The sequence below is a fragment of the Phyllopteryx taeniolatus genome, chromosome 3 (assembly GCF_024500385.1).
Source record: "Phyllopteryx taeniolatus isolate TA_2022b chromosome 3, UOR_Ptae_1.2, whole genome shotgun sequence".
Taxonomy (NCBI): Eukaryota; Metazoa; Chordata; class Actinopteri; order Syngnathiformes; family Syngnathidae; genus Phyllopteryx; species Phyllopteryx taeniolatus.
The window spans coordinates 20,403,395-20,425,302 of NC_084504.1; the positions used below are offsets into that span (position 1 = coordinate 20,403,395).

Sequence of the window (21,908 nt, forward strand, 5' to 3'; positions counted from 1 at the left end):
TTGAGTATTCAACAAACCAAACGTTTGCCTTGGGAAAAGGCAAGAGTTTAAGGGACTAATTACTACAAGCTGTAACGTTAGTCTTTGGCGCTTTCTTCCTTCACTAACCATGCTGCTCTTTTTTTTTTATCTCCATTTGCACATCACTGAATCTTAAAACACACCTGAGGCGAAAACCCTAGACTCACTTTAAAACTGATCAGAGAACAGAAACATCACAACCTAATTAATATAATCAGCACTGATACATTTTAAAGGGGACATATTTTGGAAATGTTACTTTTAATTGCTTGTATACTAATAGTTGGATCTCTGGAGTGTCTGCTCACCTATCAAGGGTGAAATTACACAACCAAGTAAATATTTGTTAGCTGCCTATTTCTGATAATGTGTCTGTGAGCAAGCTGTTCTGAATTTTGCTGAATTGTGACATCACTGAGCTGCATTGAGTTTTGTTGGATGAGCAGATTACCCTTGTCACAGCGTTAGGTTCTTATAAGCAAGAAACATACCTCATTGCGCAGTGAAGTTTTTGACATGGCTGCAGTGGGATTCATTTGTGTATGCCGATGTGTCCATTGCATGCGCCACATACATGAATCTGCAGACTAATTGACGAGTGGAGTGTATGAAGTACTGCCACCACGAGTGAAAATGATTTTATTGTCCTTATGTATCAGTGATTCTAAACTGTTGGGCTGCATGGGACCCGTTCTGGCTGGGTCCCATTCAGCAGTCAAAAAGGAATTAAAAAATACATTTCATCTGAATCTCACATTGGAATTTTATTTTGAAAACAAGTTTATTTTTAAATGCTGGTATCGGAAATGAAGTTTGTGCTTAGTGCAGATATATGTTAAAGGTGAAATTTTGTGGCCTTATCTACCGTATTTTCACGACCATAAGGCGCACCGTATTAAAAGGCGCAGTCTCAGTCATGGGGTCTATTTCTGTACTTAACACATACATAAGGCGCACCGTATTATTGGGCGCAGGCATGGTAAGAAATACGGCAGCTTAAAACATATGGTAGCATGCATGCACGCTAAAACATACGCTACCATGCACGCTAGCGTATGTTTTTAAAAAGGCAGCGGGAGCAAAACTGAGTTAGGTTGTACTTTATTGAAGTATTTAACAATGTACTCACATTATTTTTTTTATCAATCCTGATCCACAAATCCATCAAAGTCCTAATCTTCTGTATCTGAAACGAACAGCCGGGCAAGTTCTCCATCAAACATGCCGGGTTCCCTCTCATCATTGTCGGAGTCAGTCTGTTCAGCATTATGCCGGCTTTCACGAAAGCTCGGACAACAGTCAAAGGAGATACCTTAGCCCAGGCATCCACAATCCATTCACATATGGGGGCGCTTCGTCTTCTTGACTTGGCGAAGCTCGTTTTCCTGCTTCCTCCACTTGCAAACCATGGATTCGCTGATCTTGAATTCTCTCGCGGCTGCTCCAGTCCCATGTTCCTAACTGATAGCTTCCAGTTTAAACTGCTTCGTAAGAGTGTCTCTTTGTAGGCGCCATTTTCGGGTGTCCTTAGCCAAACGGATGTTTTGCACAATGCACATACCGGCGCTATATACCTACTGGTGGCGTGCCTTTAGCATCCTCTTTCACGCGCACCCTTCCCCCTTTACTTTAACGTCCGCATGCTGTCCTCAGTCACGTCTGCCTTTCCTCTATATAAGCAGCATGTCGCTAGAAAATGCTCCCAGTCAGTCAAGCGGAGCGCTCATCAAAGTCACACAACAACATTTACAGATTTTGGAACTCTGTGCACACATAAGGCGCTCCGCATTATAAGGCGGCCCGTCCATTTTGGAGACAATTTAAGACTTTTAAGTGCCCCTTATGGTCGTGAAAATAGGGTATTTTATGTCGTCTTGATACAGTATTTACCTAGATAACAATTGACCAATATGCCTATCAAATAAATTTACCAACCAATCTATCTATCTATTTATCTATCAAGCTACCTACAGTACCTATCTACCAACCTATGACTTGATTGACTTCGTGGTATTGTATGAAAGAGTTTGGAAACGTTGGGAAGAAAACTGGTCGGATAGACAGAGAAAGTGGATGCAGGACTTACCTTCACAGAATCTCTCTCTGAGGAGGTAGATGCCAAGAAAAAGAGAAACAAAACATTCAAAATGAGCACCATGCAAAGTAATCATATCAACCTAATGTGAAACGCAGAGATAAACACAGCTAATTGGTGGGATTTGTGAGATTGACTCTCCTCCTTAAGGAAGATTATCTGATGCAACATAAGGCAACACTATATCGTAATTAATCGTGTGCCTTTGAATGACCAGCAGATCATTAACATTCAACAGGTACCATAGCAATTTAGTATGAATCAGTTTTTCTTCTATTTCTACAGAACCAGTTACAACTAGAAGCATTTTTGTTGGATAACTGAACTAGTGATGCATTCTGGGACAAAATACCGTTCCCCATCAACTAGCATACATAACAAAAGCAACACCGGCACACAAGTAGCAGAGGATTTACCTCTTGGGTGTTCTTCAGCGCTATCCTGGTGTTTCCTCTCATCTTTGAGGGGCAGCTGATGGCCGAGGGCTGAGGAGAGTGCCAGCAGGCTTGCAGTACCAGCGCCGGGGGGCAGGGGAGGATGAAGGCCCGCCGGGTGCGGCGTGAGCGGGACAGGGATGGCGTGGCCATGGGAGAGGTGCTGAGCTTGGAGCTGCTGCTGCTGAAGCGCGCACACACACACACACACACACACACACACACACACACACACACACACACACACACACACACGAGGTGTATGGAAAGCAGTTTAAGCATTTATTCAACATCCTTGAGATCTGGGTCCGTTTACTTGCACACTCTTTGTCCCGACTCGTCAGACAATTCAGCGCACTAGTAGAATAACTGTATTTTAACGTTGTTTACACTGCTAGTGCTTAGGTTCGTAAAATATCTGGAATTTTAAATTCCCATGGAAAGTTTCCAATTTGGAATATTTCCAAAATTCCCCATTTTAACTTCCCACAGAAATGTACCGGAAACTTTAGTGAAATTTACCAGAAATATTTTCACGCCTTTGCAACCCTACGAGTGTCACTTTTGGCAAAACAGTATGCAACTAAACCTTACTACTAAACTACTGTGCTGGATTAATACCACTACCAACTACAAGGCATGTGTCACACACCAATAGACTCCTGAACCCTACAAGTAGAAACAGTAGTAGTTTTGCCTCACTAGTAGTAACATACAATTAATGTCTTATTACTATGCCAAAGCTGCTCTACTAGTCAGCAGGGATATCATACAGTAGTGGAAAGCAGTCGTAGAAAAAAATGTTCAACAGTCATTTAAATCTAAGCTTGATATTCAGCTTAAGGTCCATAAACTGCTACGCTCTTTGTTCTGACTAGTGGGACAACTTTTGCCTACTATTAGGAAATTTACATGTTACTAGAAGGCAAAACTGTGAACTATTTGAAGTTATGTGTGCGACAAGTACTAATAGTGACATTAGAAAATTCTACTAGTTAACATTTAGCGCTTCTCGAGTAGCACACAGATGTCAGCTAATGCTGTTCTGCTTCATTAGTGACTTGTTCTATTAGTATAGCAACCACAGACTACAATAGTATACAGAAATGTAATGCAGCAGTGGAAGGAAATGTTACTAGAAAGACAGTCATTCTACTAGTGTGCTAAATTGTCTGATTATTGAGGCAAAAAAAAAAGCATCAGAACATTGACCTTGAGCTCAAGGATATCTAAATAAATTCTCAAACGGCTTTTCGTAGAAGCGCCCATTAATGCTGCATTTGGACAAAAAGAAATTTGGAAGAACAGATACAATTACATTTTTATATGAAAGTACAACATACTGTGCATTTGTATTTATGACAAAATTTGATGTTTAACATCAAATAGAACAACAAAAGGGTCTAAATATTTTTCTAATGCGATTTCAATATCCATCCATCCATTTTCTGAGCCGCTTCTCCTCACTAGGGTCGCGGGCGTGCTGGAGCCTATCCCAGCTATCATCGGGCAGGAGGCGGGGTACACCCTGAACTGGTTGCCAGCCAATCGCAGGGCACATACAAACAAACAACCATTTGCACTCACAGTCACACCTACGGGCAAATTAGAGTTGTCAATTAACCTACCATGCATGTTTTTGGGGTGTGGGAAGAAACGGGACTGCCCGGAGAAACCCCACGCAGGCACGGGGAGAACATGCAAACTCCACACAGGCGGGGGCCAGGGATGGAACCCCGCTCCTCAGAACTGTGAGGCAGACGCTCTAACCAGTCGTCCACCGTGCCGCCCGATTTCAATATGTTTGTGTAAAAAAAAAAAAAGATTAGCACCCACTCCAATGATGGCATTGAGTTCAGCCATGGTGACCTGCTTGGCCCTCTCCACTGCTTGCACCACCTGCTGCTGATGCTGTGACAAAATTAAGACACAGTTAGTGGGAGACATCAGGACAGGTGGGTGTTGAAGATGCATTGAAAAACCGGTGGGCTCAATGAAGGAAACAAAGGACGGACAAAGGAGACTCATGGACAACTAGTCATACAGTAGGAATATACTGTAATTGGACAAGTCCTGGGACTCTGTCAGAGACCAAATTACACTTTCCCAATAAATGCAGAGTTCCACCTCTACTATCAGTGAATCAATGTATGACCTTGACAACAACAAAGTATGCAGCTTGTTAGATGCACTGTAGAGTAGGTGTGGGGAAAAAATATATTTATATTGCAATATATGCAGCTTCATCTCTCCCTACTATAGAAAACACAAGCAATGTGGTCCAGTTGTGAGACATTCGTTAACATTCATATCCATCAATGTCTGTTCATTAGGCTTTTTAGTTGCACTACAAGCCAGAAAAGGAATCTAATCGGGCTGCCCAGTCAACTGAAAACCAAAAGGAACTTCCGAGTTACTGTAATCAGGTAAGTCCCAGTTTGAATGACAACCTAGTCCCGAGTTGTGGTCGAAACCAAAGAAGGAAAGAACCTGCAAAGACTGAAGCTCTGAAGAATAAAGACACCTTTCAAACTACCAACAAGAAAGCTAGAAAAGTTCAGCTCTACACAAACTATGGGTCAATAACTTTTGATATGCTTTTCAATCACCAGAACCCACATCTCTGAAAAGCTCAAGTAGCTACCTGCTAATGCGACTACCAGAACATAAACATAGTAGGAACCACTGAATGACAGACAGCATGAGCAGGTCCTGTGCAAGGTGTAACACGTAAAAAAAAATGTATGGAGTTTTCCTTTGGGGGAAAGAAAATCTCAAATTGGGTTAAAGACATCAGCCCAATGGCGTCTGGTTATGGAATCTCTGATGAAAGACCCACTGAGCGTTTGCAAGCTACAACTTGAAAGTACATCGTTCAAGACACTGTGACAAAAGTGAAAAGGGGAGATCTGGCCATGAGGGACCACCTGGATGGATTTAAGGAGACATGCCCATACCACAAGGTGTGTCCAATGGTGAATTAGTGTGCTCTTGTCACATTTCAACGCATTGATTAACGAAACCTGAATCCATCTGAACCTTTTGGTGTCTATAATTGCTGGAAAGGATGTCACTTTCATGAGCCTTTGCCATAACAGTGTTCTTAAAGATGAAGAAAATCAGGTAGAGACACAAAGAAACATGAAACAAACTCTAGCAAAGTCATCCAAAGTGTAACGAGGTAGAGAAGGACGGCTACAGACGGCAAGCGAGAGATTCATCTAGGACCATCACAGAAAATAGGCCAGAGATGAAAGAGCCTATCAGGGGTGGAAATGAACAAGTTTGCTGGGTTGAAGTATTGCTGTACCACTGATCCTGCTTCTATGCCACACAACCTTCTAATGCGGCAAAAAACTTCTTCAGTCGCTTTTAATGATAGTTCATTGCAGATCACGCCATGTTCACTCACTGAAGAGTTAATTGGGTACATCCTAATGAGATCAAGAGTTTTGAATGACACTGTCAGAGAGAGATTTATGTAACAATATGCTTATTATTGTGGTTGTCGTTTAAAATGGACAAAATAATACTTTGGTTATTTAGATACATGAGTTGGGCAAAATGTTTGAAAAACATCTCAGTATTCTGCAGTACATTTACATACTGTTGCAAACTGCAATAATAAACATTTTATTAAACTATAAATGCACAGCCATCTCTAATCATTTTGGATATTGTGTATGTAATATGCATACACCGAAACATTTTATAGGTTGTAATACTATTAGATTAAATTTAATTGATCAATTAGTTTTTATTTTTGAAAGGGATGGGCGAATCTCTCTATCAATGTTTTCAACTCCTGTTTCTATGCCAGTGCTGTATTGAGTAGAATATTGCTGCCCTGAGTTATGCCATAGTAGAGGTGTGTGTGAATTTCTTTTAACTACATTTAATAATACACATATTGTAATACTATAAATGCATGGTCATCTATAATTCATTTAGGTTACTCTGTATGAATATGGACCGATTAATATAGGCTCCAATAAATAAGGTCAGCTCAAATTCAACTGTTAAATGTGACGTGAAAATGGGAAAAAACGAGATTCAATTTTGCCTCATGTTGAGAACACGAGCTCCGTTACAAATACAGTACACAGTTTTTTGGACTGTGACCAGTGTTCTGCACATAAAGCACCAAATATGTGACAAAATGCCAATGTAGCCCCGCAGTAGCACATAACCAAAATTAATGTGAGCATTATCAATCAAGTTAAAGGCAGAATATTTGATACAACACTTGTATCGGATCTCATTAGCTTGTGTGGGTGTACCTTAATGTACAGTATATGGAATCGCTGAGTGTGCATGTACAATTATGCTACAACATCACAATAGAAGGGAGGAAAAATCTAAAATAAGCAAAAACAAAACCTCTCCCAAAAATAATTAAAAGGAAAATATCATAACATAAAATATGTTACTTGAACACCTTCAGACAGTGCATATAGGGGGACTCTGTGGTGTTAATATGATTGTGTTACAATCCACAACCGGTAAGCGTGGCTGTAAATCCAAACAAAACAGTAAAAGCCTCTTTCCTCTCGCTGCTTCCATCCTCTGGGCCTCGGGGCTGTGCAGCAAGCAGCAGCACCGCTGTCTAATGCCATTATTTCTAATCCACTTTAAACCCTCCTAATCCTGGGCTAATCTGGAGAAGAGTTCTGGAGTACACACTCGCTCCTTACTGCTGTTCCCACCCCTTCACGAACACACACACACACACACACACGAGCACTTTCAATTTCTCCAGAGAAAGGATTTATCTGCTAAACACACACATACACAGAAGCATTCCATAGTAAACATATTACTATTAAAACACTGTACGTATTTGCACCACAAATCACGTACCCTTTCCTGCATATGTTAGTGGGAGACATTTAATAGGTTCGAGCATATCTGCCTATCCTGAGCAGGGGGGATAAACCTCGGATAATCTGTTCGTGTGTGTGAACATGTGAGTGTGCTTCCATGCCTGTCAGCTGCGTCTTGCGATCCACCACACAGAACACATTACGGTCACAACCCCCCCCCCCGACACCTCTTCCTTAACTAACAGCGACAGGCACTTTTTTTCTTACCTCTTGAGAAAGGAAGGGGATGACTTGGGCACAGATTGCGTTCAGCCGCTTGACAATCTCTGCCTGGAAGACAGAGAAGTGGACACATAAACACAACAACTAATAGGGACAATCACTATGCTCGCCCCACAAATACTCCCATCTTGTCAATTCAGAAAGTACATAGAGACAAACTCTCATCGAAATCTGTATGCCAAGTTGATGTGGTATTACAATGTTAGTTATACTATGCTGTTGAAAGCTTTTGTATTAGTGGTAGGAATTAATGGCAGAAGGGCTTTTTGAAGACAATAACGTGGTTCACAACAGTGTGAGACACTTGTTAGTAACGGACTAGAAATGAGCCAAAAATCATGGACAAAATACTGCACATCTATGCTTAATCTAGAGTTTTGACAACCAATCCATCGAAATTAATCAGAAAAAACATGCTTTTTCCATAAACGTTAATGCAAAATAACTTTTTGTCCGATTATTTGATTAACCAATAGACTAATTGTTGGAATAAACGATTCTAAAAATATTCTAGTGGCAGATTATTTAAATGCTGCTGAGGAAAAAAAGACTTACTATCTAATGAACAAATTAAACTAAATACACTGTTCCAAATTATTTTGCAAATGATATTTTTCTCAGACTTTCCTAAATAGTTGATAGAAACGACTGTCTGCCGACTGTCTATGGCCAACAACACAAAGAACCGTGCTTTCATTAACATCTCAAAGAAATTTAAGCAGTAACGCTCCAAAAACTCAAGTTTAATGAGTGTAATAATCATGAAGCTGCTATCAGATAAGGGGTCCTATGTCAAAATGTAACTTGACTTGTTTGCTTTTGATTGAAATAGCTTTTGATTGTCAATTTGATCTCTTAAGGCTGCAAATTCAATAAATGACTCGTTTTACATCTTTAAAACCTTTAAAAAAAAAAATTTTTTAAATACCGTTATCATTGGGTGGTTTGTTCAAAAACATTTGAATTATATTCTGACTGTTAACGACTTGAAAATTACACTGAATGTCATTTGTATAAACTAGGAAAATCTGAGAAAATATAATAATAATAATTTGGAAGGCAGTGTAATGAAAATCTGTCTTAAACAGAAATAGGTATAGGTAGATATATATATTATCATCTCGAGGGATGGACATTTGACTAGATTTCATAGATCAATTAATTGTTATTTTGAACGGGATGGGCAAATCTCTCTGTGAATGTTCTAAACTCCTGTCGTTGTATTAAGCAGAGCAATACCGCAGACCCATTTTGGATAGGTCGTGGACAGCTAGTAAAAAAAGTACATGTATGCCTATTTTGATTTTTTTTAGTACAGTACAGGAGTACAAAGTTCTCACAAGGAACATAGTAAACAAACAAACCTCGTAAACAAATACAGTGCAGCTCAGCATCTGGCTAGAGTGTGTCATAACTAGTAATGTGCTTTGTGTGGTATGTCATACTCATTTGAAACGGGGTCTAAAAATATAACATACTGTATACGTTTTTAGAGGCTATTTTTAAACAATAAAAAAAAATGCCTTATTGTTCTTAACTTCTATAAAAGTGGGTGGTGACTTTGCAACAATAGGAAAATGTGGGTCCCAGGGTGACAGCAGCTGAGAACCACTGCTTTAGAGCACAAACTAGCAGAGTGAATCAACAGTCTTACAGCTGGTTTCAGCCATGTATAGTGCACTCTATTTTGCCTCAATTGCTCCAAGACACGATTAATCAACAATCGAGAGAATTAATTCATATGTCCATCCTTAATTATGGCGATAAAGAGGAGAGGAAATTTCAAACAGGGCAGCGTGGTGGCTGAGTTAGAATGTCTGTCACACACTTCTAAGGTTTGGAGTTCAAATCTCGGCTCTGGCCTTCCTGTGTGGAGTTTGCATGTTCTTCCCTTGCGTGGGTTTTCTTCGGGTGCTAAGGCTTCCTTCCACATTCCAAAAACATGCACGTAGGTTCAGTGAAGACTAAATCATCTTTAGGTGTACTGTGAATGTGAGTGTGAATGGTTGTTCGTCCAAGTGTCCTGCGATTGGCTGCAGACCAGACCAGGTTGTACCCCACCTCTCGCCCCAAATCTGCTGGGACCATAATGAGAATAAGCAGTATGAAAATTGCTGGATGGATGGAAATTTCAGTAGCTTGTAAATAATTTTTTGTTTTAGATGTCCCAGCAGATGTTTCAAATGTCCCCCAATGGTCTACCTGGTGATACTGTATGTATCACAGATGAGCGGTATTTGAGAGATACATGACTATGAAAGTGGAAAAACCCATCGACGAAAGTAAAAGTAAGCCTAAATTCAATGCAATCTAAATGCAAGGGGGGCTTTAAAGCTAACCTTAAACTACTCGATTCATGTCTATGACCTTGACAGAGGTGAAGTTGCAGTTGAAGTTGATATCAGCTATAACACAAGCCGCCAGAGGCCATGAGAGTGGACATACACACGCACGCACGCACGCACGCACACAGCTCCCCAAGCTACTCTGTATTCATCAGATGTTTTTACTGAACCCAAGGGTTGGCTTTTAAAGATTATAAAGCACCCCCAGCCCCGCCAGGTGTTTTTTTTTTTTTTTAAACAGGAAATTGCCTGATCCACCGTCCCAAAGGAAGTGCTAGAAGTGCAATTTAAACCCAGTGAACATGCAAACAAGAAAAGAGGCAGAAGACAGCAACCTGAATACAATAAAACACCCTGAGTCCACTGGAATGACTCCTGTATTAATGACGACGTAGTGCAACATATCAAGAAAGTTTTTCCTTTGCCATGTTGCATTCTGGGAGTGGCAATAACAATTTTGTGGAAGTTGGAATTGATACTATGGCAAATCTCATGACAATATACATCAAACTCTAACAGCAGTCAGGGATGGTCTACCAATATTTTAGACCAATTCAGGAGATGACGCAGGGTTGCCATGCCAATGTTCAGACACTTTCTCAAAAGCTGATTTCAACATAAAAGTACTATATTTGCATATATTTAAATCCTGCTCCAATCACGTAGGGTGGTGTTTTGACCCTAAGGGCCACTGTTGGTAAAAAAAAAATAATAATTAAAAAAATTTAAAAAAACAGGGCCTCTTATATAAGATGGCAGCAGTTCAGTTTCGACCACTTATTGCCATGGATGTCGCTTGAAAAGAGTAAAAAATAAAAACAGTAACGGTCCCACTTTAACGCCTCACATCCCATAAATGAAACCAGGCAGCCGCCTTGGAGCCAGATTGGGTCAGCAAGAAGATCAAATGTCCACCACCCCCGTGGAGCTTTGTAAGCATCACATCAGCACCGCTTTTCAACACCACCTAATACACCTAATGGACCCCTCCATATAGAGGCTGCATTCCCCTGGGACTGACTGACTCACTATGTGCGCGTGCCTGCGTAAGACAGTGTGATAGGCAGAGAGGGAAACAGAGGTGGGGAACAAAGGGCACTACACAGAATGTCAAACTGCAAGATAAAAGCGTTACTATGACCTGAATAAATGCTCACTTTGTTTACTTTCAAAACATTCTCTTCATAAAGCAAGGTATGACACAGATGCAGCAGAGGTGATGGCGAGTTGTTCCTATTAGGTCGACTGGTGAAATGCTAAAAGATTCAAACCTCAGAAGGTGGAGGAAGACTTATTCTAAATTTCAGAAGGGGTAAGAGTTTTAAGTCTTTAGCCGGAGCCAGGAAGTGACAAAACCAACACAAAAACTAGCTAGCTACAGAGTTGGTTGGTTCTTTACAAGCAGTTAATAAAAGGACTGCCCAACTAGGGCATATATATTGACCCACACTGACCCTATCTTAAACCAAATCCAGTGTTATCTGGAGGTTTTTGCAGGTCTCTGGTGTAAAACGAGTCCCTTTCAGTTCTTCTTTTAGGCTGCTTACACACTGGCGCCCTTTGGTCTGTTTTAATCTGATCTAATCCTCTAATTCGTTTTCCCTCTTGGTGTGTTAACTCGGTCAAGCGTAAAGAGTGACTCAGGTGCTGACCAAATCAACTGTCCCGAGACCATCTCTTCTAGACAACAAACTAAACTAGTCTAAACAAACTCTGGCGCAGTTTTGCCATAGAATGAAAGTGATCCGACCAAGATCTTTTCCAACTGGCAAATGAATGAATCATATAAAACCATAACAGACATATGCCATTGACACGCTTGACTTAGTGAACATGTCTTCTGTTTCGTGTGCATAGAGTTAGTATTTGCTCAAGACGTCCCCTAAAAGTGCACTCGGGTCTGGAAAATTGCCGTATACTGTAATCCAGTGTTTCGCAACCTTTATTATTAGAAAATACCTCACTGCACACCACCAAACATAAATTTCACAAAAAATGGACACACAGGTGAATTAATTCAAATCCAGTGGAAGATCATTTAATTGCCTGTCACTATACGTCGCTGGCATTGAGAATTGAACAAAGACATTTGTAGTAAATAATTTTCAGACCAATTAAGGGAAAAAGGATAATTTCCCACGGCACACCTGATGATCTCTCACGGCACACTAATGTGTCACAGCACTCTGGTTGGGTATCATTAAAAAGCATCAACAAATGCTGCTCCATGTTTAGCATTTCAGCGTTTTTTCTGTTTTTCCATTCACAAGTTCATATACAAAACATCCACCCTATTGTTGCAAGTGTGCAACGAACAAGAAAAGCAAAGGAGGCTTGTTTTGAGACACATTTTGGCTGCCTGTTTTTGTTTTACAGTGTAAAAAGAAACCCGTACCAGGCGCGAAGGAGGTGTGTTTCACAAAATTATCAACTGACTCAGACCAGAGAAAGTAAACTATTGTGTGAAAGCACCCTGAGTTTGCTTTCGCTTTCTGAGAAGTGTATTTGTGGTTGGTGCATCCGGTTAAACTGACTGCTAAGTTTAGGTCACCTTTCTGCACACAGTTATTCCAGGTAATTTAAAGTCGTTTTCTATCTTTCTATCCAAATCTATCTCCGAAAGTGACACTGAATGCTAAAATAACGTTAAATTTTCCAAGTGAATCGAATGTGTCCCCTCCCCATCTGCCACAGTGAATGAATTGTCAGCCCTAGTTGAGAAAGCTGCCATTCCTCACTATCACACCGTCTTATTACTTCCGCCTCTCACCACCTTCTCCTCCTCTCTGTCTCGGCCCATCCATGGCTTCCTTTATTTCTCTTTCAGTCTCACTAATTTGCAATTGATTAGCTGTCCTCTTGTACCTTAGTCGCTGGCTCAGAAGCCCTCATGGTCCCCTGTCTCCCTGCCCTCCTACCTCGCTCCTCACCAGCCAAGGCTCAGTCCACAAGTCAATTTCTCTTTAACGAGTGTTGGTAAATTTCGCTCCCCGGGCGACGCGGTCCTTCTGTGTAAATAAAACAGAGAGCCGAGCCAAGAATCAATAGGCCTATTACCCCCGGAAAATGCTAAACAAGCAATATCAGAGATTCACTTGGTGGAAGAGAGCATCTTCTATAATGGGACTGGAGCTGGAGGGTCAGGCGACATCCTCGCCACCATAGCCACCATCACCCCATATTCAATCTCAACATCCACTCAGCGGGCAGGGCAGCAGTGGAAAGTTAAGTAGATGTTTTAGGCTTTAGTTTAGTATTTATTTTCGAAACAATTTTACTTTTACTCCCTATATTTGAAAACCAATGGAAAGTGTCCGACTGGTTAGCACATCTGCCTCACAGTTCTGAGGACCGGGGTTCAAATCCCGGCCCCGCCTGTGTGGAGTTTGCATGTTCTCCCCGTACCTGCGTGGGTTTTCACCAGGTACTCCGGTTTCCTCCCACATCCCAAAAACATGCATGGTAGGGTAGGATGATTGAAGACTCTAAATTGCCCGTAGGTGTGAATGAGAGTGTGAATGGTTGTTTGTTTATATGTGCCCTGCAATTGGCTGGCAATCAGTTTAGGGTGTACCCCGCCTCTCGCCGAAGACAGCTGGGATAGGCTCCAGCATGCCCGCGATCCTAGTGAGGATAAGCGGTACAGAAAATGGATGGATGGATATTTGAAAACAGATATCTGTACTTGCTACTCCTTACTTTGTCATGATTGGCTCGCTATGTAAAGTAAACTGCGTTGCTTGTGATTTTGGGGCGTTATAAGGAGGAAAGAACAAGGAGAACAGTGACATGGAGGAACGTGAACCGGGGTTGACGATGCCAACAGATTCGGTGAGGCAAGACATTAACCACTCATGGCTGTATTTAATAGAATTGTTTCACGTTGCAATTGAATGATATGGTGAATGTGTTGTCTTGTATCAGCTTAAAAAACACTAACTTTTGGCATTCAAAAATTCTGGGTCTAATCTGAAAAGTATTGTAGTTGTGTATGTGCACTTCACAGTGTCAGTACTTTTGCCACCTGTGTCAGTGGGTCATATCATCACATCGGATGGCAAAGACACACATTTAGACAGAGGCTTGCTTGTGTAGGCAAGTGCACACAAATGCCCTCCTAAAATCATTTGGTTCTACAGGAGAAACACACATAGGCAGATGGAAAGATTCGCCCTCTACAATAGAAATCATTGGGCTGCCCACCCAGTGAAAACAAACAAGGGCCACATTTGTATTTGTTTCCATCTTGGCTTTATAGACAGGCGTGCACACACAAAGGGCCTCGAAAAGCAGCCAACAGCAGGATTGATGTGGACACCCCATATTTCATCACGTGGCTCTGATTAGTGCACCATGAAAAGCTGCATGCGTGTGCAACATTCCCTTGTGGAAGCAAGCACACACACTTGTCATATAGAAACACATTCACACTCTGCAATTCACACACAACATACACAATACAACACAAGCAACCATGCGCACACAAAATTAAATCAATAACTGCAATGTGCATACAGCCACACAGAGTACACACACACACACACACACACACACACACACTAAGTAAACATGTATACAAACAGGCTGCTACACACAAGCAGGGAAACAATGCATGGCCAAGCATTTTCCAGCTCCTTTCAGTCTTTGGACACGCACGCGCACACACACACACGCAAACACACAAACACTTGTGTGTGTGTGCAGGTGAATGCATGGCTTTCCACGGCTCATTTCACCTTGCAGCTGATGAGCGCTTAACACAGACATTTATGCTAATGAGACTCTGCCCTTAGAAAAAAAGCAGTGTGGTTGCAAAAGCTTGTTTATAGCCACAATCTTATTCACAGCAGTCCATTTTTTCATTCAGTTAAAATAATGAAGTTATTTTTGGCAAGTGGAAACTGCTTATTCTAATGAGTCAAATAACGCGCACGCAATAAGAGAGTAATAAAAATTAATAACAATAAAAGTAGCGATCGGGATGTATCTCAAAGTAACAGAGTAAAAGTATTGTTTCTTCTTAACAAAAATACTCAACTAAAATTAAAAAGTATGTCGCATTAAAACTACTCTGTACATAGGTGCAATTTATTCCAACAATGACATGAGTGAATGTAAAGGAGTAAAAGTAGCCCACTACTACCCAACTCCGGCTCCAATGTATAATTAATGAATTAACACTACATGGGTGAATACGTTCCACATAAAACTGTGATCCGCGTTCTGCACGTTGTACAACTCTCAAACCAATGTATCTTAGTGGTTAACAATAACCACCTGGACTGTCTCTCATAGTCGAACTCTGTGTCACTGAATTCCACCAATGTTTCTACCACCAGTCACAGCAACTCGGAAGCGTTACCTACCTGTTTGTGCATCTCGATGTTGAGTCCATATGACATTTCGTAGTACTGAAAAACAAAGAACAGAGCAAGGTAAACGAAACGTGGCCTCCGTGTTGCTTTTTTCCATCAATACACACACACACACACACTCTCTTTGGGTGTGAAACTCACCATGACATAGTGTCTCTGCATCTCTGTTTTCTCACTTGCCAGTTTCTCACACTCCATTTTCAGACTGAGAAAGATGGGGGGGGGGGGGAAATCTGTGTCACAAACACATTCTGCACACTCTTAGCGATTCAGTTTTGTCACAAAAACGATGTAAGAATGTAAAAGCAGAAGCTGCATGCGACCACATCCTGCTACTTTAATGTGGCCTTTCGGATCTCACCAGCTTCCCCTGCAGACACTTACTCAGCACGTACATCTCAGTAATTAATGGATCAATAGACAACCACACAAACCTCAACATAAGACCCGAACTGCACCATCGACAAAAAAAACTACACTAAAGCTTAACCCTTTCCTCCTATTTCTCGTGTATTACAGGAAACTATCTACTTAGCACTATGACTCTTCAGTGTGAGTGTTTTATGAGATAATAGTGGGCTGTCCGTTATCAGTGCAGGTAAAGTGAGGCTGCTGACACACCAATAACGGGGTGAACGAATACACTACAAGTACATTTATGGCTTTGCTGGAATACATTGAAGTGCAAAAGTGATGCATCTTCATGTTTGTTTCCGACTCAAATTCATATGCACCTTAAAATGCTGAATGATTTCGGGGATACAGTCAAAGACAAACATTTTGTTTTTCGCAGACAAGCTTTGAGACGACTTTTGCCAAGGTCACGCTACAGCTGTGGTACATTACATAAATACCTCAAATGGTCAGTAAATAAATAAGCACATCACCTCATACTAAAATAGAAACTACAGTAATATGATTCATTCATTCATTCATTTTCCATACCGCTTATCCTCACCAGGGTCGCGAGCATGCTGGAGCTTATCCCAGCTATCTTCGGGCGAGCGCCGGGGTACACCCTGAACTGGTCGCCAGCCAATCGCAGGGCACATATAAACAAACAACCACTCGCACTCACATTTACACCTACGGGCAATTTAGAGTCTTCAATCATCCTACCCTACCACGCATGTTTTTGGGATGTGGCAGGAAACCGGAGTACCCGGAGAAAACCCACACAGGCATGGGGAGAACATGTAAAATCCACACAGGGGGGGCCGGGATTTGAACCCCGGTCCTCAGAACTGTGAGGCAGATGTGCTCATCAGTCATCCACCGTGCTGCCACACTAATACTATATAAAAATAAATACTAAAATCTAAGCTTTATTTCCCCCTCAGAAAAGAAAACAGTTGGCTGTAATTACCTTTACTATGACACTTGCACTGCTGACGTGGCAACTGTAAAGCTACTCAAGTATATGAAATGTTTCTTGTTAAAAAAAAATTATTGTGGAAACAAGATCATAAAATTGCATTGTACAAAAAAAGGCAAACTCTAATTTTAATAAAAATAAAAAACAGATTCCTGGTACCCTCTACAGTTTAACAGATGCGCTTGACCACTATGAGAACATTTGGCATATAAATAGGCAAAGTAGGGAATATACTAAATTGGACTGAAAGAGACGCTTTATGCTCTCACAAACAAAATTCAGTTTCGTAACAGCAGAAGGAGAAGAAAGAAATCCATTTAAGTTTTGTCTTCATGTTTTATTTTGTTTCTCCGTTGGGCAAGAAAAGTATTCAGGTAGCTCTTTGTTAAAAGAAAAAAAACCAAGCATCATTTAAAGTGCTTCTGTTGTATTTCAAGGATTTTAAAGCAGTGGAGGACACAGGGTACCTGAACAAGAGAGTGTTAGTTTATATGCTTTTTCCAATACTTTACCTTCATCTAAAAAAAAAATAATAATAAAAAAAAATTAAAAAAATTCCCTGCACTTATTCTTGTTTTTTTTCCCCACTGCAGAGTCGCATAATGCAGCCAATACTGTTGCCTCGCTTCAGTTCTTTGAGAAAGCCACTGGCCAACCCTCACCATGTGACTGGACAATAATTAAAGGGGCGGCCAGAGGTGTGTGATTATTATGCATTGGTATGGTGCTTGTGGTTCTGCCCCGAGCAATACATTTCACACTTCATCATGTCGGCTAAAAAGTATTTCACACCTCTTACACTTGCAGAGGCAGACGTGCGTGCTGAGGTTGATGGGGTTTACCTGCGGTTAGTCACCAGGGCATAATAGGTGAAACTGGGCAAACGTGGGCTCGGCACGATGGTTGTATAGAAATGTTTATTCAAATGATGGATTGGACTTTTTTTGTTTAGCATCTTATCATTCATTCATTCATCTTCCGTTCCGCTTATCCTCACGAGGGTCGATAGAATGCAAATTTCATTTAAATAGCAGTATGGTCTCTTAAGGCAGTGGTTCCCAGACACCTTGGGTCAGTGAGCGTAGCTTGGAGGTCCACAAAATAATGTCCAATAAATTATTATGTCGTACCATTTTAAAAAGTGCATACTTACTGTACAGTACATATAGGGATTGGCATGCCAAGTCTATAAATCAAACATACTAAACCACTTACTCCTCCCTACCTTAACTTTCGGCCAGTTAAAAGCCTGTTACGTATCATATAAATTAGGGCTGCACGGTATATTGTTAAAAGCATCATCATTGCGATGTGCATAATAGTCACATTGCACGGTCCGCTGCGGTGTTGGTGTACTGTAATATACAGTGAATCAACTACAATATTAAAAGTGACCAGCAGAAGGACCAGTTTGGAGATGCTAATAAGAGAATTCGCTCTTCACAATGAAACTACTGTAGGCAGGCAAGCGCAGCAGCCAGTGTGTGAGGTGCGTTCAGGGACACTGTGTAAATGGGAGTGAATATGTTAGTAATAATACATAATTGTAAATATGGATTACTAGGAAAATCATTATTTGGATCAGAATGCTTTAGTTAAAACAACATACAATCACATTGTGATAATATGGAATTAATTTTGTTTTGCAATATAAGAGTAGATAAGATTAAATATTTTATTATAGTCAGCCAGAGCTGCTGGGAATGCAAAGTTATCAGTGTCATTTCCCCATCGGTCCTGTCATACTGTGTTGCGTGTTTTTGTTTGCACATTAAGGACTGCAGTCCTCTTTTTGTTTTAATTCCGAATTTCAAAAAAAAAAAAAAAAAAAAAACACACACACACACACACCATTCACGCGTTCTTCCTCATGTTTTTGCGACTGTAGGCTGAAAGCTGCAGCTGGCTACTCGTGTAGACTGAATGGGTGGCAACAATGGGGAAATGAAAGGCCAGTATCTTGAGGGTAACAGCCCAGCAGCAACATTCAATAGTGAAAAAGAAAGAACTATGAACTAGTTAATTTTTGGACTGGTGAACGTAGTTCAAAATTTTGAATTATGAACTATGAACTGGCCAGCATGGTGGAAGACCAGTTAGCACATCTGCCTCAGAGTTCTGGGGATCGGGGTTCAAATCCCGGCCCCACCTGTGTGGAGTTTGCATGTTCTCCCCGTGCCTGGGTGGGTTTTCTCCAGGCACTCCGGTTTCCTCCCACATCCCAAAAACACATGAGGTAGGTTGATTGAAGACTTTAAATTGCCCGTAGGTGTGAATGTGAGTGTGAATGGTTGTTTGTGCCCTGCGATTGGCTGGCAACTAGTTCAGGGTGTACCCCGCCTCCCGCCCGAAGATAGCTGGGATAGGCTCCAGCAGCCCGCGACCCGAGTGAGGATAAGCGGTGAAGAAAACTGATGGATGGAACTATGAACTGAACTACTTAATTGTTTGAATGGTGAACAGAACTTTGAACTACTTTGTGTAGAAAATTAAGTTTCCCAACACTGATCTTGTATTATTTCACATCGGAATATCCAGTATATCGCCGGTTTAAAAAAAAATATATATATATATATATATATATATATATATCATGCAGCCCTGATATAAATCTGATATCGCTACATGCACACAGCATTTCTTGGTTAGTGACGATGGATAGAAATTTATTTTAATTAAGTTTCATTAGCTGAAGTTCCTTTCTATGCTTGAAAAAAAGAAAATCAGCAATACCTCTGTTATTTAGGGGTAAACATGGTAGTCATGTTGGATTGGCATTAAGATGGGGGGGGGGTTCTTGGTAGTACTGTAAACATTTTAAAAAATAAAATAAAATACCTGACTTAAGGTTCTTGAACACTGTTCCCAAACTTCCCCCAATGGGTCGCGGGGGTATTTTTATTGGGTCTTTTGTGTTCATTATTATATTAGTTATAGTAGTAGTTATTAATATTTACAAGAATAGTGTGTGTGATGGGGACTATGAGCCAGACCAAAGGCTAATTACTGGACTGAGGAGACATTTTCATGAGCCTAGGGCTGTTAGTGCCCTGTATAGTGAGTTGGCCAGTTTGTAGTTGTTGTTTTTGCGACTTTCATCTTGTCCCACCAGAGGTTGTACACATACTGTTTGAATTTGTAGTGTGTATAGTGAGTATACAGTAGTTTATTCCCTATATAGTGCTCTCAATGTATAGCACAAAGCATCTAGAAAAGTAGTAAACAACCCCGGTGATGACTAGAATAGCAAGATATCCCATGATCCATTGTGCAGAGACTGAAAATTAATTTTCCATTTCCAGGATATTGTTTGGTTTTCAGCACAAGAGTAGAGCAAGACATCATGACAAAAAGGGACATAAAGTGCTTTGTTTGTATTATTTTGTAAAATACACTCAGCTAAGGATAATGTAATGTAATTATGATTTGTTCAATATTTATTACAGAAGGTCGACCAGTTAAGGTCGAACCGATATGTTTTATTGATGCAACAGCAATGACAAGTAGAGTTCAAAAACTATTTTTGAGTGTTGAGTGAACGATATAGTCCGCTATATAAAAATCCCTAGGGAGTACAGAATGAATAAATGATTCCGAACACAGCCTGGGTACTGTATGTTATACAAGTCAGTACCTCTGAATGTACCATCCAAGACAGACAAGCCATTATATCAAGATGTAATACTGTACTTTTACCAGGAATCATTTTGTTTAGCGGTGGATTGAGAACTGGATACTGTGTTTCGCTCTGCGGCACAGTGGACGGGTGGTACTGGTTAGAGTTAGTTCTGAGGCTGGTGGTTTGAATCTGGGCTCAGGACTTCCTGTGTGGTTTGCATGTTCTCCACGCTTGTGTGGGTTTTCTCAGAATACTTTGGCTTCCACGTATGTAGGTTCATTGAAGGGTCTAAATTGTCCTTAGGTGTGAACGGTTCTCTCAACGTCAGCTGGGATAGTCTCCGGCTCACCCGCGACCCCAATAAGGATGACAAATGGATGCGTTTCTCTAACCTGTGATACTGGGCCTGGAGAAACTGGAACTCCTCCTTGATCCGATCGCACGACTCCGACACGGTGAACTTGAACGGCTGTCCGGGCTGGGGTGGAACCTCAAACCGAAGCGAAAAAACCAAAGAAAAAGATGGAGAAGAAGAGAGGGGGAAAACTGAGACGACTGAGGTTCTAGTGTTATGACTACAATGAGCCTCTGTCACTCACTCTGCCTTTAGGCTTCACCCAGCCTCCTTAACGTGTCTCTTTAGCCACACACACGCTCACACAGATACACGCGCTCAAGTCTGTCAATGAGCGCAATTGTCCATGCGAGCGCGCAATGGCACGGAAACAACATCCAAAGTGATTACGCATCAGGCGCGCGGCTCTCAATACACTATGATCTTTTTTGTTGTTATTGTTGTTGTAGACAACACTTGTACTGCTTTGTACTTACCGGATGCCGCGCCGGAGGGTACATCTTGCTCAAGTCTCGAATCATTGAAAAGGCATTGAAAAGTTCCTCCTCGGCAAAGACGAAAAACAAAGTGTGAAGCGTGCTTACCCCCCCCCCGAGCGTAAAACGTCAGTCAGTCTGTCAGTTAGTTAGTTAGTTGGTTGGTTAATGGCCGGCCAGCCACGTGAAAACACCGTCGAATCTTGAGTCAGGTGCGTATATCCCCATGTAGTCACTTATGTTGTTGAACTCCCTGTTCTTAGTCGTCGCCTTCCGACATGCCGTGACCTCACTTGTCCTCCAGCTGTGGTGGCAACCGGTTAATTTCCTACTTTTCCCCCAACCCCGGTTGACGTTCACATCCCGGCGGCAGCGGCCACTTCAGCGACACTGACTGCTCGCTTGGCCCCCCTCCTCGCCGAACCACATTTTATGAAGCAGCCAGTCAAGAACGAGCGCAATTACTTCGTCGTAGCGTCGGGACTTGTAGTTTAATTCACGCCAGATTCCGTGTGAGTCCGTCGTAAAAAAAACTACAACTTCCTGATTCTCCTGCCTTGAAGGCTGGAGGGGAGGTGGTCATTAACGGCGACCAATAACGTGTGGGAAGTGTCCAGCTAGCGCGAGAGCCACCTGTCAATCATGCTCGTTTTGTCCAATCACCACCTGCAAGGCGCGAGCGAGCTACTAGGGACCCCACGTGGGGTG

General features: G+C 41.4%; 1 protein-coding gene across 4 annotated transcripts in view; it reads right to left on the reverse strand.

The window, feature by feature from the left end:
- LOC133475068 (transducin-like enhancer protein 4) overlaps positions 1-21,632 on the reverse strand; it is a 37,947-nt gene extending 16,315 nt beyond the window's left edge. The window contains exons 1-8 of one of the 4 annotated variants that reach the window (XM_061767419.1): positions 21,201-21,632; positions 20,762-20,859; positions 15,517-15,580; positions 15,367-15,411; positions 7,641-7,703; positions 4,387-4,461; positions 2,533-2,731; positions 2,108-2,124 (exon numbers count right to left, since the gene is read on the reverse strand). In XM_061767419.1, coding sequence (XP_061623403.1) covers positions 2,108-2,124; positions 2,533-2,731; positions 4,387-4,461; positions 7,641-7,703; positions 15,367-15,411; positions 15,517-15,580; positions 20,762-20,859; positions 21,201-21,245 — 606 coding nt within the window. In that variant the 5' untranslated portion in view covers positions 21,246-21,632. Of the gene's footprint in view, positions 1-2,107; positions 2,125-2,532; positions 2,735-4,386; positions 4,462-7,640; positions 7,704-15,366; positions 15,412-15,516; positions 15,581-20,761; positions 20,860-21,200 lie in introns of all 4 variants that reach the window. The other 3 variants (XM_061767418.1, XM_061767420.1, XM_061767421.1) reach the window with 3 other exon arrangements.
- Between the last annotated feature and the right edge of the window lie 276 nt (positions 21,633-21,908).